Below are 18,032 nucleotides of genomic sequence, written 5' to 3'. Positions count from 1 at the left end.
TAGCAGGGGGGTTGGCCCTGATTAGCATGGTGCCACTTCTCAGATTTTTTTTTTTTTTTTTTTTTGACACAGAGAGAGATAAAGATCACAAGTAGGCAGAGCGGCAGGCAGAGAGAGAGAGAGGGAATCAGGCTCCTGCTGAGGAGAGAGCCCGATGCAGGACTTGAGATCATGACTAGAGCTGAAGGCAGAGGCTTAACCTACTGAGCCACCCAGGCACCCCCACTTCTCAGATTTTAATGTACTTGTGAATCACCGAGGATGTGGCTAAAATGCAGCTGCAGCCTCAGTAGATCTGGGTGGGGCCTGGGATTCTGCATTTCTAACAAGAGCCCAGGTTCTCCCAAAAGAGGTTCAAGGACCACATTTGGGGGTAGTGGGGTAGTAAAACACTGTGGGTCTAGAGCCAGACTTCCTGGTTTCAATGCCCATTTTACTACAGACTTCGGACTTTGGTTGAGTTGTCTAATCTTTCCAGTGCTCAGTTTTCTCATCTGTAAATTGGGGACACTAATAATAGATCAACCATACAGGGTTGCAAAGATTAAATGAGACGAGTCATGGTAAGAGGTTATCATGATATGAGGGCTCAGAAAATGTTTGATATCACTGTTTTTGCTGCAGATAGAACACTTGGCTTGGCTAGGAATAGCCAAGCGTGGCTACAGCTTCTTGTGCTTGACTGCCGAAATTCCTCATGCATGTGGAAAGAAAGAGCCCGTCCCCACATCATGGATGAAGAAAAACCAATCCAATCACCAAAAACTTACAAACAATGACACGGATTTGCAAATCAACATTACCAACTAAAATAAACATCGAGGCTAGTCAAGAATGTGCTAGGTTGCTGACCAAATCACAGAATATTGCATCTAGAAGTTAGAGACCTTGTAGTCCAACCACATCAGTCTGCAAACAAAAACAAAACAAAGCAAACAAATGAAAGAGGCCTGGCGGTCATTATTGGTCACGATACATCGTGTAGGTAGAAACTCTTTATTGGAAAGGCAACACATACCCTTTTGTTGATGTGTTGAGATCTATATAAACCAACCTTCATTTAGGCTCCCATTAGTTGTAGATGAAATTGTGTTCCTCAGGATGATATATTGACATCCCAGCCCCTGGTACCTGTGAATGTGACCTTTTTGGAAAAAGGAACTTTGTAAGATATAATCAATATTTGATAATATAATCAAGGTCATGGGGTGGGTCCTAATCCCACATGACTGGTAACCTTTTAAGAAGATAGCTTTAGGAGCACCTGGGTAGGTCAGTGGGTTAAGCCTCTGTCTTTGGCTCAGGTCATGATCTCAGGGTCCTGGGATCGAGCCCCGCATCGAGCTCTCTGCTCAGCGGGGAGCCTGCTTCCTCCTCTCTCTCTCTCTCTCTCTTTCTATCTGCCTCCCTGCTTACTTGTGATCTGTGTCAAATAAATAAATTAAAAAAAATAAAATAACCCCACCAAAAACAAAGAAGATAGCTTTAAGATAGAGTCACAGGGAGAGGGTCACGTGATGATAGAGGTCGAGATTGGAGCGATCAGTTGTGGACCAAGGAATGTCAAGGACTAATGGCCACCAGCAGAGGATAGGAAGACACACAGAAGGATTCTATCCAGAGTCAGAGGGAGCAGGGTGCTGCGAACACCTCAGTTCCAGACTGCTAGCTTCCAGAACTGTGAGGGAATACATTTCTGTTGTCAGCTGCCCTCTGTGGGGCTTTGTCATAGTATCTCTAAGAAACTCACACAGAGGGCTTTATCCTTTCCCTGTTGTTCCCAGCTTCCTTCTTCCTCTTCTGCTACATGGAAAGCTTCTTGAGGGTAGGAATTGGACTTTGCTCATGTTCACGGCCCTTGAGCATCTAGCCATGCTTAGTCAGGGCTCAAGGAACATTTGTTGAATTGAAATAATTGTAGGCTTCCACAGAAATAATGCGACTCATCATTTGAGATTATAAATTCCCTATAATTTGCCTGTCAGCTTTTGACATTAATTGTCATCAAGGAAATAGAAGAGGTGCCTCTTTGTTGCCAAGAGATGTTTGGTTAGAAAGCGGACGTAAATATTTACAAACACAAGAGCTTATTTTAATATCATTTTAAGAACAGTAACTCCCGCTCACCGAGAGTTTGCTATGTGTCAAACTCTGTTTTGTGGTCAGTGTATCTTCTTTAATTTAATCCTTATAACGTCCTGGTGAGGTAGATCCTATGGTCAGCCCCAGCTTCCTGATGAAAAATCCCGAAGCTTAGTAGCTATAGAATGCCGAGTGGAGAGTCCGACTTGGGCAGTCTGACTGGAAACCACTAGACCATTCGACCATTGTGAAGTGCGGACCCTGATCTTCCCTTTCCGAAAAAGCGTGTGTTTATGGGTAGTAACGTGTGAAGGTTGCTCTCCCTGTAACTGTGTGCATGTGTGTCTGCGGGTGCTGACCGGGAATTTAATCTGTAGTGTCCTTGTTATTTCTGTGTACCTCCTGTCTGTTCGCTCGGGCCTAGCCAGAGCGGAGGAAGCAGGTCTTTCTTCAGCTGTTGTGCTACTTGGAATGCACTCTTCTCCCTGTCAGAAACCCCAGGTTTTTATATGAGTGGCTTTGCAGCTCTGCACTGCAGAACCTACTGGAAGCTGCAGCTCAGGAGCCAAGAGCCCCTCGCCGCTTCGGTGCTTCTGTGGGGTCACCCCTTGTGTGAAGGAGGGCTTCTCAAGCAAAGGAAGAGTTAGACTTCCCTAACTTGGACCGTTTGAGTTTACGCATGAAGACTGATAAATAATTTCTTCCTGTGCTTCTACAAGCCAGAGTCCTGGGAAAACCCTGGTGAAGTTAGCAGAGAAAGGAACACTACCAAAAATCTAACATGGCAGGCTCTCTGGACACAGTTGGATTTTAGGGCTTCTGGGACCCGTGTGGGATCCTTATCCACAAATCCATTCTTCCCAGGGGCTGCTTCCTCACGACTTGATGGCATGTCCTTATGGAGAAAATCACAATGGCTTTCATTATTTTTGATTTCAAGAGAACCATGGAGAAAGCTGGTGAAACAACAACAACAAAACAAAAACCGGTAACACTGGAGAGATGATTAACACCGGATCCCTTCCAGTCCTCTCTGGTCCTCAAACAAAGAATGAGGCTGCGTCCCAAATCTAGAAGACGACTTTGCAGCCCTAGCTTCAAAATATTTCATACATCATATTCTTTTTTTTTAATTTTTAATTTTTTTTTTTTTACTTATTTTCAGCCTAACAGTGTTATTTTTGCACCACACCCAGTCATACATCATATTCCTGTGATAAGGAAGAAAACCTGCTTTCATAACCCAGTAAAGGACTCTTATTATAGCTTCAACTTAAACCTGGATGGATGCTTTACTCTGAATTCTTTTCTGAAATTCTGACCTGGAGGATGCCAGAAAGAAAGCTCACGTCAACCTGACCGTAGAAGTAAGACAAGCCAGGGTTACGTCATTCTTAGGAGCCTTGACTTCTTGTCTACTTGATGGGTATAATAGCTCCCTGGTGATGCTAAGGATTATGTCCAGTGTATATGAACCAAACAAAGTTAGGGTCTGGCCGTATCTTATCATGAAAACGGCTTGATGGGTTTTCACCAAATTCGGAGGGGCAATCTGAAGGGTTGGATTAAAATACAAGCCAAGGAGCACGTAGGGCATTTACTTTGGGTGGTGGCTAAAGGGACACCTAGAACGGGCAGGCTGTTGTTTTTCCTAACGGCCACCTGAGAGGGAGACAGTGAGGTCACATGCAGTTGGAACGAGCCAGGCCAAGGGTTTTGGCCGAGCTGTCGCTTGAGTCACCCCACAGGCAGACCCTGAAAGGTAGTGCTGATCCAGAACGAAGCCAGTGCTCGCAGCAGAATCTCTGGACGCCTGGAGTCGGAATCTTTGTAGTAGTTAGAATTTACTTCTCAGTGATTAGTAATTCTCTTCAATGACACAGGATGGGCTTATTATAAACCTACAGAGACTGTTTAGCTTAGGACTTGGCACAGAAGTTAGGTCCGTTCCACTGCACCCACCCCTATCCTGCTCTCCACCTCCCCAACCAAGAGTAAGGAATTCATTATTATGTTTCATTTTGTATTAATCATACTTAGTCATAGTGACTCTGTCGTTTCTGTGGAGATAGAGCAGTCCAATGGCAGTAACAGTCTAGTATTTCAGATGTACTAGGATGTTTTGGGGAAGAAGCCATCATTCTCTAGCACGCCAGTATTTAATCCCTGCAAACACTAGAATACTGAACTGTATTTTGGTTTGCCTGGCTGTCCCTAAAATCTTTTGAAGGGTTGTGAAAGAACTTGATTAATAATAAAAGAGTATATTTCTGGGTTTAAATAACCTTTCTCTTTTGGCAGGTAATTGTAGAATAATGATATTTTATATGTAACTATTTTCTATGCTGAAGGGGTGAACTAGTTTTACTCTCTCGGGTTTAAGTTTCACTTTTGATTTTGATGTGGTACCATGAAAAGTCAGTCTACTGATTGAAATGACACTTCCTAAAACCAGGTGTGAAAATTTTAAGGACAGTTTGTCTTAGATCTTTCCCTCAAGATAACAACTTGTTTCCCCAAGTTGATACCTTGAAGTCAACTATTAACAGAGAATGTTTTCTTGTCACGAGTATTTGATATGACAGCAGCTTTTCTTCTGCGTTACAATAAAAACATTGCTGGTCCACACAGGTGGCCAGTTTTTCAAACACCTACAAAGGTGTGAATCCTGATGGCATAGTTAAAAAATATAAGCGCCTTTATTTTGCATCTCCCCGATCTGTTGAATGTTCGTTTCTTACTCTTCCTTTTAAGGGGTATCATAACCACTCAGAAGGCTGAAGCTTTAGATCTTCCCTGGAAAAAAACTTCTTGCCCTCCACCCCCGTGCCCCCCATTCCTGTCTGGGCCTGTAGAGGAGGTGATTTCTACTGATCTCTGTGTGACAAGGACCGTCCCAACCCAACAGCTAATGCCACCCTCCTTGAGAAATACCATGGGACCGAGAGGGCTGAGGAAGGAGAAAGGCAAGAAGGTGTGCACCACCTCGTGGGGTGGGGGGTGTCTCCTTGCCGGACAGCTGCCCTCAGGTGTCACACTCAACTCGTGTCGTCTTAGCCCACCTGGCCCTGATGTCTGCAGGGAACAGGCCTCCCCATTCTGCCTCTCTCAGCAGCCACAGCTATAAGCCGTGTCCTCCTGTCAGGCTCTTGCCGGAAGCCTGTCCTGGGGGTTAGTGGAAGATGCAGACATATTGTTCCCATTTGGTTACTAAAGTTCTCTTCATTATCTGGCCGAATCCCGAAGAGGAGGGCCAAGTGGCGGAGTTTATCTTTACTTCTAATTTCAGAAGAACTTCCAAAATAATCCCTTTAAGTTGCTTTTCTTATTGTTAGAAAGCCAAAGCCAAAAAAGCAAAACTCCTCAATCTCCCACTTGAAGACCAGAGCTTGCCTTCGTTTGAAGTCACCAAAGGTTTTCTCCGCGACCGTGAAGACGGTTTCATTCGGCTAAGGATCCACCTGTCTCAGCACAGAAAGGAGAAAGACTAGCAATCCTTTTAAATGCTTCTTTTATTTCATTGGTTGTACATTGGGTGAGTGAACTGAATATTACAACCAAAACATAGAGTTGATACAAATTAGACTCCTGTTTACACTGTAAGGTAATGAATGAGGGAATTCTTTAAGTGTTACAGAAAGATTTAGTAGAAATGTTACCAGTGGTATGGCTGAACGAATATTTCTGTGAAGTGCTGTTATATTCCTGAAAACCAAGAGTGAAATGTAGTTCCCATACAAGTGGCGAGTTCATCTCTTAACTACAGTATTTGTTGAACTGCTATCTTCATGTCTTGGATATTGGTGATTTTATTTTTGTAATTAAACAAAGCATTTAAGATTTATTCATCATAGTCAGACTTCTGAATATAAACAAACTTTTGGCAAATAATATTTATACAGAAAAATAGTTTTAGATCCTCTCAAATCCCAGAATTATTCTATAAAATTACATTATAAATAAATAAAAAGCAAAATCTGTTGTACATATATTTGTACATCTATGCATTTGCCTTGCCTCCTCCTTATTGTAAATGGCATATTTATGACTCTTTGCATATTATAATCACAATTCTGGAAAATGGATATCATAGTAAAAATACAGTCTTCTATATCTGTTTGGGGATACGGGTGATGTTTTTGATGCTCCATTATTAAAGGGCTGAAAATAGCTGTGTGCTAATAATTTTAAAAATCAAAATCATGAAACAAAAGAAAGACAACGTGACAACAATTAGTCTACAAAAATATTTCAGTGATTCCTGTAATTCACCTTTTCGTAATGTACTAGGTTCTCAATGAGTTTAAGTGAAATAACAAAGAAAGAAAAGAAAAGACGAAAACAAGTTTGAATGTTTTAGGCAAGTTGTAGCATAACTACATTGTTATAGTTGAGAAAATTACAAATATCAATAATACATAAAGATGAAGCTACCAAAGAAATACAAGTTAGATACAATACTTTCCCACAAATTAAAACAAATGCCACAATACAAGCACTACGTAAGATCACACTTAGAATGGGATTTTCTTTCGATGGGGTTATCAAATCTACAAGATAAGATGCTCATTAGACGTTGACCGACATGAATTAAAATGGCGGATCTCTTTTTTTTTTCTCCAACAAAAAATGATATGGTTGGTGCATCTAGTTTTCAGAACAGGCGGTGATGCCAAAATTTAAAATATTTTACATTCAATCTCAAAAGTCAAAATACTTCAATCGCTAATATGTTCACAAAGAAAATGGATGTTTTAAACAATTACACATAATATTCATTTATAACAGCTGTTTTGTTTTTTAAACAATAATTTAAAAACTATGTAGGTACTGTATACGCTATGTGCAACATATAAAATGTGAAATATGAAATATTTGGTACGATAGTGCTTAAAATAAACTTTAAAACAAACTTTCTGAACAAAATGTCATTGTATCGCTATTACCTTGAAGATCAACCAAGTATTTAAAAAAGTAAACAACATTAAAATATGTTTCATTCATATATAGTATATATATGTATGTGTATATATAATATGTATGTACTTGTATTAAAGTTTTTTATACTTTTGAGACATAAAATATGCTTTAAGGTGAAAGAATTAAAAGAACTATTTTTTTTCCATGCTGTAGTCAGTTACAACCCTTTAATCCAACTTTTGAAATGCAAAACAGTAATGGATTTTTTAAAAAGTGAAACTATCTACTTTTTGTTTACATAGTAATTTAGATTAAAGTCACAGTCAAATTTTCAGTGACTAAACTCAAACTTACTTAAATTAGAATATTATACAGATCTCCTCACCTACAGCTTTGTTGTTTGACTAGGTTTTTAGTTTAGAAGTTATTCTGTAATAGGCAACCGGATGGTGAGTTGGAAAAACTAACCCCTTAGATTAGACTGTTGGCATGGGCCTCTCGTTCTTGTCAAGCTGGATGAAGTCTGGCAAAATCTAGGCACTTCTACAAAGTCTCTCTTATAAAACAACTTTAAAAATATACTTGTAAAATAATACCTTCAAGACTTTGTTTGGTGGGGTATGAAGCTCATACCGTGCAAAGTTTCTTTTTCAATCTAGTTAATGTTATTCTAGAATCACACGATTCAATGCGGCATCTCCAGGCAAACCAAATACCACACTCTGATGTGTCCCCCGTACTTGTGCTTGAATTTCCACTCAAATTTTAGACCTGTGGGACAGGTGTGAGTTTTACTTCACTTCTCACCTTTGCTGCAGCATTCGTGGTGTGAAGAAGCGAACCACACTCTTTGATCCAGTGGGCAAATGAAATGACAGTAATTGGCGTTTGAATCGAACCTGCCCTCGGAACAGATTTCTTAACTAATGCTAACTGTTTATTGCTAACTTGGAAAGCGTCTCAATTGAAATGAGTACATTGGTTGGACTTTTCTGCATCAGCTATGGTTATGGAGATAAGACAATATTCCTAGGACAGAAACTATGTTTAGAAACCCTTGAAAAGTAAACTTTATCCTTTATGTCTTTAAACGTCACAGCTGGTCTCAGGTAGTTAACTATCTTAGGTTGGAATATACTAAGCATACCATATTTAATACTCATATATGATGTAGCAGCACTAGCTTCTTACAGTTGTGGTCTGTCCGGAAGAACTAATTCTTTATTTAGCATGCAGTTTGTGGCAATTCTATTGAGGAGGAAACAGGATAGTATGTACAGTAACAATGTTTAGTTATTCTCAATGCAGATTCTTGGCATTCCATTCCGTTTCTGCTGATTATTTCAGAATTATCTGTTAAAGAGAAAGACAAGCGTGCTTTAGACATCCTTCTCAGAGGGAAAAATAACGAGCATACGTTTTACTCTTTGAAAACAGGGATTTTCTTCCCTTTCTCATTTGGATATATTTTCATCTTTTGAGGCAATCGTAATTGTGAGCAATCCCCACCCTTCGTGCCGAAAAATTTTACACGTAAGCACTCCTGCCATGCGGCCGCTGTGACGAATGGTGATTTGAATGCACGCTATCGTCTTTTCTGTGAAACTCAGACAGCGTATATGTGGGCACCGAGTGTGCCTGGGCCCTGATCTCCTTTTTTAGTTCCTGTTTCAGGTCTCTTTCTGATATGTTCCCGTTATCAACCAATTAGTATTTGCTAAATATTATGATCAGGAAGTCTAATCAGAGAATTAGTTTGTATATGGCAAGTTGTGGGAAAAGGTTAAATGTAAATATTTTTAAATGTATAATAAATTAAGTGTTATTTGTTAACTTGCATATAAAATTCAGAGATGTGTTCCCATCAAAAGTAATTTTGTTCCCAAGGTATAATAATAACCACCAGTTTCAAATTCAGGGAACGTATGAATGTCCCAGATCAAAGGGGAAAAGGGGCAACATTCTAATAAAGCAGTTAAAACATTCTAAATGAATCCAAAAGCACAGACAAAGCTGAACTATCAAATGCAAATCGTGGTCCCAGGAGCCTGATTTCCAAGTTCATTTCCAACTTCATACCTTTGCAAAAAGACAGGGAGTTTGCCCTGTCTGACCCAGTCCTCTAAATGTCAAGCTTTTAAAAAAGCCAACCTTTTAACACATTCTAACAAAGGTATTTACTCTTTGAGCAATGCTTCAAAACCAATCTTTGTGAAATTACTGAAATATTTACTTATTAAACTGCCGAGAACCTATGTTTAGGGAAAGAAACCAGTGAAAATTCTTTACGATCTAGCTAATATTCCCGTATACTGGGATCCAATTCTTAGTAAGAGCCTCATTTCTATGTATAAATTCTTAGCCCACTATGTTGGAATTCACATATATAAATATTTTGTCTTTCAAGTGGGTGTTCCTGCAGTTTGCATAATATACTCAGATAATACCAACTCAGGTAATTCCTCCCATGAAATAGACAGGAGTATCCATTGATTTATTGGAACCTACAGATTTGCGTGGAATTGATAAAAGTAGAGCAAGAACTCATTTATGTTAAAATTTATACTAAATGGAAGCTCAAAACATCAAAGTTCCTGAGAATTTAATCAATTGGGAAAAATCACATTCCTTGTCTTGTATCCTGACAGATAAATAAAAATGAGATATAATGATCTAATATGTAAGTATTATCATGGTATCTTTGACTAGCCACTGCAAATTGCCAATACCAAATTCTTTGGAGGGTCATATTATAACTTCACTTTTGAGTTTACATGTTTGGTTATTATATAGGAATTATCCTATTTTGTCCCTTAGCTTCAATGCCATCTGTAAGGTTCCAAATTAAGAACGTGTTGCGGGACACCAAATCATGTCCTTTTCTCTTCTTTCCTTTTACTTTAGCAAGACTCCTTCTAAAATATTTACAGCACAAAATCTTGCAATTTCTTAAATTCAATACATAAATAATATATATTTTATAATATATTCACATCCTTGCTTATTAAGTGACACCAAATTGCCGTACAGAATGATATTCTTAGCCACCTGGAAAGAAAAGTATTCTACAGCATGCCTAGCAATGGGCTATTATAGAAATGAGTTAGAGCAATGCTTTGGACTCATATCTGACAGAGAGATATGTACAAGCACCTGGGTTTAAGTGAACTGTAAATTAACCTTCAAGTTCACTCAGAACATTACCTAGACTCACCCAGCCTGCTCTTACCCCTGTCCCAGCCTATATCAGATCCATTACCTGGATAAAGACAATATGAATGGCTGTTACATTAGGAAGCCGTCCGCTATTACAGCTGCCTGGTGTTTAGGCCAGGAAATTGGCTCTACCCTGGTCTCTATCCTCAGCTAACTTGTCAGTATCCTCTGGGGTATTAAAAAAAGAAAAAGAAAAAGAAAAGAAAAAAAGAATTACTCTCCTGGCAGCTGCAAGCTTCAAGAGGTCCAAGCGATTTGATTTTAGAAGGTAAGAAAGCTGTGCGTGTTTCATTTTTTGGGTGGTGACATTTTTCTGAAAAATATAACTTGATTATTAATTTTTCTCCCCTGAGAAATAGAGCTCGCTGGCACAATCTTTAGTGTTCTCTGGGGGGAGACACAGTCTGGAAATACAGACAGGAGTCCGGTGAGGAGCAGCTACAGAGTAGTTCTGAAGTAACCTGCTGCCCATCTGATTGCTATTTCTGACGTCAGGAGACTGCAGTGTGATGTCAGACACTAAGGGCCCGAGGGCCCATGGAGGGGACAGGGCAGTTTCCCGCTGGGAGATAGCTCTGGAGGGAAGAGAAGAGCCAAGTGTGTGTGTGGGCGCGGAGGGGCTGGATGTGGGGAGAAGGGTGTAGAGAAGCCATTTCGAGGGAAAGAGGATTCTTCTGTCTAGTTTTAAATATGGGTTCCCTTTACTCAGATGTTTTTAATTCGCATCAAGAAACATGACTTAAAATCAGATGAAAAGGTACATCTGTGTGATTCCCTGTTGCGGCTCCAATTCTACACGGATATATAAAATGTGTCCTATATAAAAACGTCTTTAATCTTCATTGTAATTTTAATGGCTGGCAGGGTCAAGACCTTCAGAGGGTGTCTGAGTATTTCAATATAGGCACAAAACGTTCATTCTTAGAACAGCAGGCTGGGGGCACTTGGGTGGCTCAGCTGGCTGAGTCTGACCCTTGATTTCTGCTCAGGTCATGATCTTAGGGCTGTGAGATCGAGCCCTACATCGGGCTCCACGCTGGCCGTGGAGCCTACTTAAGATTCTCTCTCGGGCGCCTGGGTGGCTCAGAGGGTTAAGCCTCTGCCTTCGGCTCAGGTCATGATCTCAGGGTCCTGAGATCGAGTCCCGCATCGGGCTCTCTGCTCAGTAGGGAGTCTGCTTCCTCCTCTCTCTCTCTCTGCCTGCCTCTCTGCCTACTTGTGATCTCTGTCTGTCAAATAAATAAATAAAATCTTTAAAAAAAAAAAAAAAGATTCTCTCTCTCCCTCTGTCCCACCCAACCTGAGCTCTTTTTATATGTGGCCCTGAAACATGGGCTGTGAATCCAATCTGACAAGTCCTAATCCTGAGCCTGTCCATTTTAAAGAACAGTTAATTAAATCGCAATTCACCAAAGTGACCTCGACAGACCGGCTGTCACTGGCATCCTTCCTTCCCTGCGCTCCCCAAAACTGAGACCAAAGTTCCTTCCTCAACCCCCAGGCCCTGCAGCCCGTGTTTTCTTGGAAGGGGCAATGGAAACTTCTCCTGGGGTCTGCCAGAGCTATAAGTCAGAGAAATGGCTACCACATTGGGTCCTCCAGAAATCCCCTCTCTGCTGTTTTGTTTTTATTTGAATAGATGCCCCTTTGATTTCCAGGGGGTTTTGAGTGGTTTTGGCCAGAACCCTGAGAGCTAGGTCAGTATCACCAGTCATATTTTCGTAGACATAAAAAAAGCAGCACAAATGGCTTTCACTGGTCTGCACGATGTACAAAGTTGCTTGTGCAAGCCTATATGAGTTCGAGATATTAACTCCCTCCACCTACGGGCATGGGAGTCCGCTCCAGGGTATAGTGATAGTCTGCATTGACCAGGGGAAATAGGGGTTCCAAAGGCCAGGTCTATACCTCTCATGGTGCCAGTGGTGATCAGAGCTCAGAAGAACCTTTGTGGGAGCCTGGGAGCCAGGGAAAGGGGAAGCCATGGGGTACAGTTTAGAGCACTGTGGGGGAGAAAGCAGGGACTGTCTGGAGGAGCCAGATGGGCAGAGGGACCATGGGGCTGCTGGGCCCCTCCCCAGGAAGTCCTTGCCTGGACGGGCAAGCACATTCTACCCCAGGCTTCCTCCAGACCGAGGCCACACGCACAACTGCTCACGGCAGCAAAAACCCTGCCTCAGTCCCAGGTCTGCTGTTTGAGCTTCTAAGGACCACAACACCATACTGGACAGGACAGAAATAAAATATACTGAACAGGGTGTACTTCTGTCCATCTTTCTGATAGGCTCACCTCTTAAATTTAAGAATCTTCCCCCATAAGGAGAACCATGATGAAGTAGGGGGATAAATCACTAAAATAAGATTTTAGTCAATCTTGTATGGTAAATGAAATTTCTGAACGTTTGAAAGGATTACTTTTAATTCCCCTTTCCACTAAGAGGAGAACACACAAAAAATGGGACTAGCTGATGCCCACGGAATTGGTAATTCTATTTTCAGAACAAAGATTCACTCGATCTCAAAGCATGACCACATGTGTGAATCTTTGGTGGACCCTCTGGTTGGAACAGGCGTGTCTGTGAAGCAAAAATATCAGTTGGCTGCAGTGGGGTCTACTTCTTAATTAGCATTTCCTTCAGGCCGTTGGATTTTTCAGAATCTGACAATTCTCCTTCATCCACATTCTTAATTTGTTCCCACATGGGCCTCGTACACAAGTAGACTAATATTTATTTACTGAAGAGAGAGTGTGAATGGCCCCGAAGAACATCCAGGGGGTTGTTTTCCCATGAAATGTGTGATGGGCAGTCATTGACTAATCTCTGTGTCCTTGGCGAAGCATCTACCACTGTCTCGTGGTGCCATGGCAGTCAAGTTCATTAAAAAGAAGTCTGGGTCCTCGTATGGTAAACCAGCTGATGGGGGCAGGGCCCCAGCAGGCAGAGCACATGAATGAGTGGGTCAGGTAGGGAGTGTGGCAGATGGAAGGTCCTGTGCCTACAAGGAATGGAGGAGAAGCTAACCAGCTCCAGCCAAATGCTATGTGCAGAAACCCGGGCTCTACATTGCTTGACCCAATCTTCAATTTCCAAAAGAACCTGAAAATTCAGCAACTAATTCACATTACAGAAAATAACTGTGTGGCTCACGTATCTCTTGAGGCTGTGTCCTCTTTGGGCATTACTGATCGGAAGGAGCTATCCACTAAGTCTGGATCACTGGCTTCCCGAGCCGGGCAGACGCCAGGGCTGGAGGCAATACCAAGGGAGCCAGCAGTCATCGCTGTGGGGTGTGGTTGGAGGAGGAGGTCTAACGGAGAGTTAATCCTGCAACTTGCAGACATTTGACTTTCACCCAAAGAACAGGGTACTTGACCAATAGGCACCATCTAAGAAAAAACTACTGTCCCTCCCTTTACTGATTCACCAGATATGAAATATCCACATTCCTTGTCTCTTCCAAGATGATGCTAAATTTTGGCTGAGCCATCCGTATGCTCTGACCCTTGGTGGACACTTGAGAAAGAGCTGACTAGCATGAGAAATGCACTTGGTTGAAACACCAAACTTGAGTGTGTCAGCACCATCAACTCAACTGCCGAACTGACTAGCCCTTGTGTCAGAGCGGGCCAAAGAGGACAAGTCAACATAGCATTTCTCCCGGGCTTCAGAGGCTCCAAGTATTACCGCTTTCTGAGTTTTCTACCTTGTGATGGATATCCAGGAACTGAACATATGAATAATTATGGAAATTGTGAGCTTCCAGACGACTTCTAGAAATATTCACGCTTTTTATATAAATGTGTTCATTACCACCAAGTTTCAGGGACGTCAGACGAGCTGTCTTTTAAAATGTTAGCTCAACATTAAAGGCAGTAGGAAGGCTTACTGCTTGGCTTAATTGAGAGGAAAATCATTTCAGTGGGAAGACCCAGCCGTTCCTATGGATCCAAACCACAGAACAATTCGAAGGCAGGAATAAGGTTTTACTCAACCCCCCCTGCGGAGAGCCATCCAGTAGTGTGTTTGAGTGCAGCTGAAGACTTGGATAAAGCATGCCTTATAAAATATTTGTGTGGTTTTGCTGAAATCTGAAGGCATCTCAGTGGATCTCGATGGCACTCACAAGGGATCTCAAGTGGACATTTCCAAGCAAGGAGGCTTCATTAATGGGGTCCATGGCATAATTGGTTTTGTAAGAACAAGGCAGTGTGTCTTTTGTCTGTATATCCCTAACGTTAGGGACAGGGCAGGGCATGCAGGAGGCACTTATTAACTGCTCGCTGCATGGAGGGCTGAATCAATATTTACTGTGGACACAGGACCATGATGCTGGCATTGGCGGAAGGCCAACAAACAGTCACAAGGAAGACATGGCAATGGCAGCAGAAGAACCCTCTGGACAATATCGATCTGTGCAGTCTTTCAGGGCGTTTACGGATTCGGGAATATCAAAGAGAACAAATAGGCCTCTCCTTCCTCTACTCCTTGTTATAGACAGGGAAGAGGAAAAATCTTCCAGGCTGGGGGAAGAATCCCTCACAAAGAAGGAAACATTGCAGAGAAAAAAAACGCCACCTGACGAAAATGTCTAGACTTGGTTGATCCCTTAGAAGTCATCTTCTGCAGTTACAAGGCCCTATTTCTTCAGAAGGTAATTTCTAAGAGGATGTTTCACTGTCTCCTTAAACAGAACTAATTATTCGTTTTAAAACTGAAAACTGAATGGAATTTCCTAAAACTGTGGCCAACCTAAGGAGGCTTATTACTCACCATCCTAATAGCTCACTCGCTCTTTTTCTTTCCTTCCTTTCTTCTCTTTCTCTTTTCCTTCCTTCCTCTCCTTCTTTTTATTTATTTATTTTTGAACAGTTTTTTCTTTTAATTCTGTCATGCATGTTTTTCTTCACTACGATCCACCGGCATCCGCCTCACACCACCCTCCACTGATTAATATTCTCTCCACCTTTTCCCCCGGACTCCACACATCTTCCCCAGGACAGTCACTACGATCTGAAATTCCCGGATTTTGTCTGAGAGGCCAGACTAGTGATATATTCTGGTTGAGGCAAACTGTGCAAAGGCGGAGAGACATGTGTATGTTTTGGGTTGCAAAATAGTTCTGTACTTAATCACAATATGAATTACCAAAGTCAAAAGCGAATTACTTTGATTTCGGTGAATGTGGCATGATCAGAGCAATTCTGATGATACGTGTTAATAAATGAACACTTTTAAGCATTTTGGTCCATTTCAAGATGATGTGTAACGAGCAATATACAAAAAGATGTTTTGGAAAATAATCCGATTCATTATCTGGGGGAAATATTGTTCTGACAGAAGGCAGCGTCTCAGGCCATATTTGACTTGTTTTCAGAATGGGGTTTTATGAATATAGGCAGGGCACATTTTGGACTTGTGGGAGAAAATTCTCACATGTACAATGGGTTTCCCTCTTGAGAAGGGAAGCCTGAGGCTGGCCGGAATGCCCGCAGTATTCGGCAGAACTGAACAGGCAGTATATTCAGGATTACAGTTTTGTCCTTTGTCATTAATGGAAAGTTTACATTCGGAGTTCTAATTCCTTTGTTTTCAGTGACGTCATTTTGTTGAGGACTCACTTCTAGTATTTTCCATCCTATAATAGTTGAACAGAAAGATTTTTCGGATATATTTTTCAATATATGAAAAACTGTAAGTTAAAAACATTAATAACTGAATTTCTCTACAAAAGGCAAAAACACTGGCCTCATTGAAAACTACTGACCAGGGTCTACACTGACAATTTATATTATCTGGACAAAATAGGTACATAGAAATTCTTGATTTGATATTCTTCACATGATCCCATGTCACATGTGGAAAAATCTAGACTCCTCTGAGTACGGAGGAAGGCTCTGATCACGATCCCTTTTTCTACCCCACACCCAGCCTCGACCAGTCCGATTCCCGGGAGGGAATTCTGAGGAACAATACTGCTGCTTTTACAGTGAGACAGGAATCTAGTCTAAAAATCCCTATGCTATCCAAGGGTGACTTTCTCCTGTAGGATCTAAAGGAGGAAGAAGGAAAAGGCATAGGAGAGACTTTTTGTTCCCTGGGCTGTAGAAGTGCTGTAGAAGTGTTTAAAACAAAAACACATTCAGGAGCGTGGCGTGCTTGTTCAGGGAGAGAGCAGCTATGGGACCATGTTAGCTCTGCAAGGGCCAGAGGAAGGCAAAACAACAGGAAAACGAAACCAAATCCTAGTATGGGAGGGCCCTACGACAACCAGGAAAAAAGGAGGCAGATCAAGCCGTGGCATCCATGGGAAATGGGCCGGTGGGTGGATGAAAGCACCTGGAGGTCGGGCAGGGACAAGTCCCAGATTTTCTCTTCCTATTCCTGCCCAACATTCTCATCCCTACTCCACCAGCCTACACCGGCCAACATCGCAGCCACAGAATTCACCAGAGGTGATGGTTCCTTTGCTCCAGCAGGTGGAGAAGGTGAAGGACTTTTCCATCACACAACTGTCCGGGGCTTTGAGCTAGGCACGTGCTTTTGGCATCTGTCTTGAATCTCAAAAATAGAGAAACATCCACGCACGTGGTATCTGGCCTGTTCTGTACTGTTAATACAGTGTTATCCTTGAGCAATGTCATGCATTAAGTAAACCCTGACAGATCAACCTGGAGACCTTACCATCAAGTGCATCACTGTCTCTATGGGAGAATTATTTGAGTTTTAAACCAAGTGACAGAGGGAACTCTGAACAAACATTTTTGAAACTGGGGACTGTCTGTATATTAAAGGAGGCCAAATTTCTCTACTATATCAAGAAATAATAGATAATATTTGGGCCACACTATTTAAGAAAGTACTCTTAAACATTACAATAAAAATTAGAAAACATTTCTCTTAAAATATTGTATTTAGAATATGTTCCCTGAGATGTGGGGCATGGGAGGCTCGCTGGGATTAAACAGACTGCCCACCTCAGAAGCTATTTCCCTGAAGGTGACCTCTGGGCATGAAGGCGGATTCTAAGAAAACATTTTTTATACCTTTACTAAAGAGTTCATGCAGCAATGGAAAAGAAACTTCAAGAACATTTATACCTGCTCTTTTCAAAATGGGATTTTTACTCCAAGTAATAAATGGAAGATTTGGGCCCAGAAAAATCCCAGAAACAAGATCCTGCTGGATTCAACCTCAAGTCTTCAATCCTACTCAATGCTCTGCTTTTGTATCTACCACCATTACGTTAGGCTTAGAATCCCGAGCACATTTTGGCTGAAGTACTCATCTTAACAGTGGAGCAGAATGTATAATTTATCCTGTTGACAACTGGCTTTTAGGACACCAAAGGCAGGGAAGTAAGCAAATGTGAAGATTCAGTAAAAGGATGGGTAAGGTTAGTGTGAGGTGCACACATGAAGCGTGTCTCGGTGTCATCATCATCTTGCACATTTCAAGAACTGGTGGGATGACACTGCCATCCAATAAAATTTTCAGCAAAATTATGGCTTTTTTCCTACTTTAGTCCTTCTCCTGTTTGAGTATGTGTGTCATAAAGACAGAGAGAACAAGGTTGGTTAACAGGACTACGTAGTTGTGTGTAAAATCACAGTTGCAAAGGTAAAATCAGAGTCCCGGAGTGGAATTTCAGGAGGCTTGTCTATGCTACCAACCAGCTTCGTGACCCTCTGAGCCTAGTTTCTCACTTTGCCTGTACAGCACGGGCATCTGGGGAGCTACACAAGGATACCGTCTATCTTCCCTAACAACTCCGAGGAAGAGCCCAACTATGGTATAATAGATGGCAAAATGGAC

General features: G+C 41.6%; 1 protein-coding gene and 1 long non-coding RNA gene across 9 annotated transcripts in view; one reads left to right on the top strand and one right to left on the bottom strand.

The window, feature by feature from the left end:
- Positions 1 to 18,032, top strand: part of LOC309848803 — a 492,271-nt gene that overhangs the window by 452,602 nt on the left and 21,637 nt on the right. The gene's annotated exons all lie outside the window — the stretch shown is intronic.
- Positions 5,577 to 18,032, bottom strand: part of MBNL2 (muscleblind like splicing regulator 2) — a 156,751-nt gene continuing 144,295 nt past the window's right edge. For all 8 annotated transcript variants that reach the window (XM_082700788.1, XM_082700783.1, XM_082700782.1 and 5 more), the window contains one exon: positions 5,577 to 8,355. In XM_082700788.1, the coding sequence (XP_082556914.1) occupies positions 8,228 to 8,355 (128 nt within the window). In that variant the 3' untranslated portion in view covers positions 5,577 to 8,227. The remainder of the gene's footprint in view (positions 8,356 to 18,032) is intronic.

Source organism: Mustela nivalis, assembly GCF_964662115.1.
Source record: "Mustela nivalis genome assembly, chromosome: 15".
Lineage (NCBI taxonomy): Eukaryota > Metazoa > Chordata > Mammalia > Carnivora > Mustelidae > Mustela > Mustela nivalis.
The sequence above is the reverse complement of the archived record's forward strand: the minus strand, read 5'-3'. Positions and strand labels throughout refer to the sequence as shown.